The 1,657-nt window shown below is 51.5% G+C and overlaps 1 protein-coding gene across 1 annotated transcript in view; it reads left to right on the top strand.

The window, feature by feature from the left end:
• The window catches only part of HYDIN (HYDIN, axonemal central pair apparatus protein), a 474,307-nt gene extending 473,284 nt beyond the window's left edge, over positions 1 to 1,023 (top strand). The window contains 1 exon segment of the mRNA XM_010850902.1: positions 298 to 1,023. Within this exon segment, the coding sequence (XP_010849204.1) occupies positions 298 to 780 (483 nt within the window). The 3' untranslated portion in view covers positions 781 to 1,023.
• The last annotated feature ends 634 nt before the right edge of the window (positions 1,024 to 1,657 follow it).

Below are 1,657 nucleotides of genomic sequence, written 5' to 3'. Positions count from 1 at the left end.
CACCCCCCCTGCCTGTGGAAGGAAAGGAGTGCAGGCACAGGGGAGCAGCACCAAGGGCCGCTGCCCACATCGCCCTGCCTGTTTCTCTTGGCCTTGGTTCTTCTTAGTAAACTAGGGATAAACTAGTAATACCTACTCTTCGAGAGAGTCACAAGGACTCGACTTTTGTACAGCCTGCCCTGCCTCACACAAGCCTAGGTTGCTCATGTCGGAGGGTGGGGGTGCTGGGGAGGCCCAGAGCTGCAGGCTTGCTCTTCAGGGTCCAGGGTGAGCCGAGCACATGTGTTCCCCTTTCAGACCGACTGTCCAGACTTCCACACGGAAAAGGTCATCTACGCGGCGCCTGGGGCGCAGGGCGGCACGGAGGTCAGCGTGGAGGTGTACTTCGAGCCCAGCCACCTGGGCGAGAGCAAGGGCATCCTGACCCTGTCATCACTCGCGGGCGGCGAGTACACCATTCCCCTCTTCGGGGTGGCTCTGGCCCCCAAGCCGCAAGGCCCCTTCCTGATCCGAGCCGGCTACAGCATCGTCATCCCCTTCAAGAACGTCTTCTACCGCCCGGTCACCTTCTCCTTCATTGTGGAGAACAACGCGTTCTCCATCCGCGCCACGGACTCTGTGAAGCCCAAGAAGATCAACAACATCACAGTCTACTTCGAAGGAAACCCATCGGGCAGCAAAACCCCCATCACCAGCAAGCTGATTGTGACCTGCCCGCCCGGAGAAGGCAACGACACTGCAATTAAGTGGGTTTATTACCTGAAGGGGATCACCCCATAGTGTGAACCAGGGTTGGCAGCGTCATCAAAAAGCCATCTCATCAACCGTTAAGACCTTTGTGTTGCTCTAAGCCCCACAAAGAATAGAGGAAATAATGAGAATTCTAAAGGTACTATCTCCAACTCAATTATAAGGGCACTTATTTTCACATTATATCAATTCCAAACATCTATATGAAATACAGACACTCCATGTTTAACACAGTAACTATATAAAACAGAGCTGTATTTTACTTTGCAAGATCAAGTCTCTAAATTTGGTTTCTTAATATACCTGCAAAGCCCAGACACTGTGTAATAGTCCCCACGTTTAATAAGGTGACCTTCCCTCACACGGCACTTAGCACATGACTCTGGGGCCCCGCAGTTTCTTTTTAAAACCCACGATGGCTTCAAGAGCCCTTAGCCATGACTCTGTTTTGACACTGTATTTTATTCTGCTTTCACATGAAAGCCAAACAGGTCACTACTTTCAAAGCAAAGAGCAAATACATCAAGCCAGTTTTTGCAGGGACAGAAGTTGGGGCGCTCCCCAATCTCTGGGTCCCTGATCTATTTCCTATAGAAAGTTCTCACAGAAGGCCAGTTCCTGAAGAGATGCTAATAGAGACCCCAGGTCCCCAACCCCACTCAGCTTGTGGAGCAGTGAGTCTCTGCCTAATTCTGGTCCAGACCCCACCTCCCCAAATACTGATTTAATCAGTCCAGGGAGGGACCTGGCATCTTTTTAGCTTGTATAGCAGAGTTGAGAAGCAGCGCTACAGATCAAAAGCCACCTGGCCAGGCATGCTGAGCCAGTCAGGAATCTGTTTCCAGGGGGACCGTGACTCAGGTTGGCATGTTTTAACTGCGGCTGTCTTGTGTGCTCACAAAGGGTG

The sequence above is a fragment of the Bison bison genome, unplaced genomic scaffold (genome assembly GCF_000754665.1).
Source record: "Bison bison bison isolate TAMUID 2011002044 unplaced genomic scaffold, Bison_UMD1.0 scf7180017864297, whole genome shotgun sequence".
NCBI lineage: Eukaryota > Metazoa > Chordata > Mammalia > Artiodactyla > Bovidae > Bison > Bison bison.
Note: the sequence above shows the minus strand (reverse complement) of the source record. Positions and strands in the feature narration are given on the sequence as shown.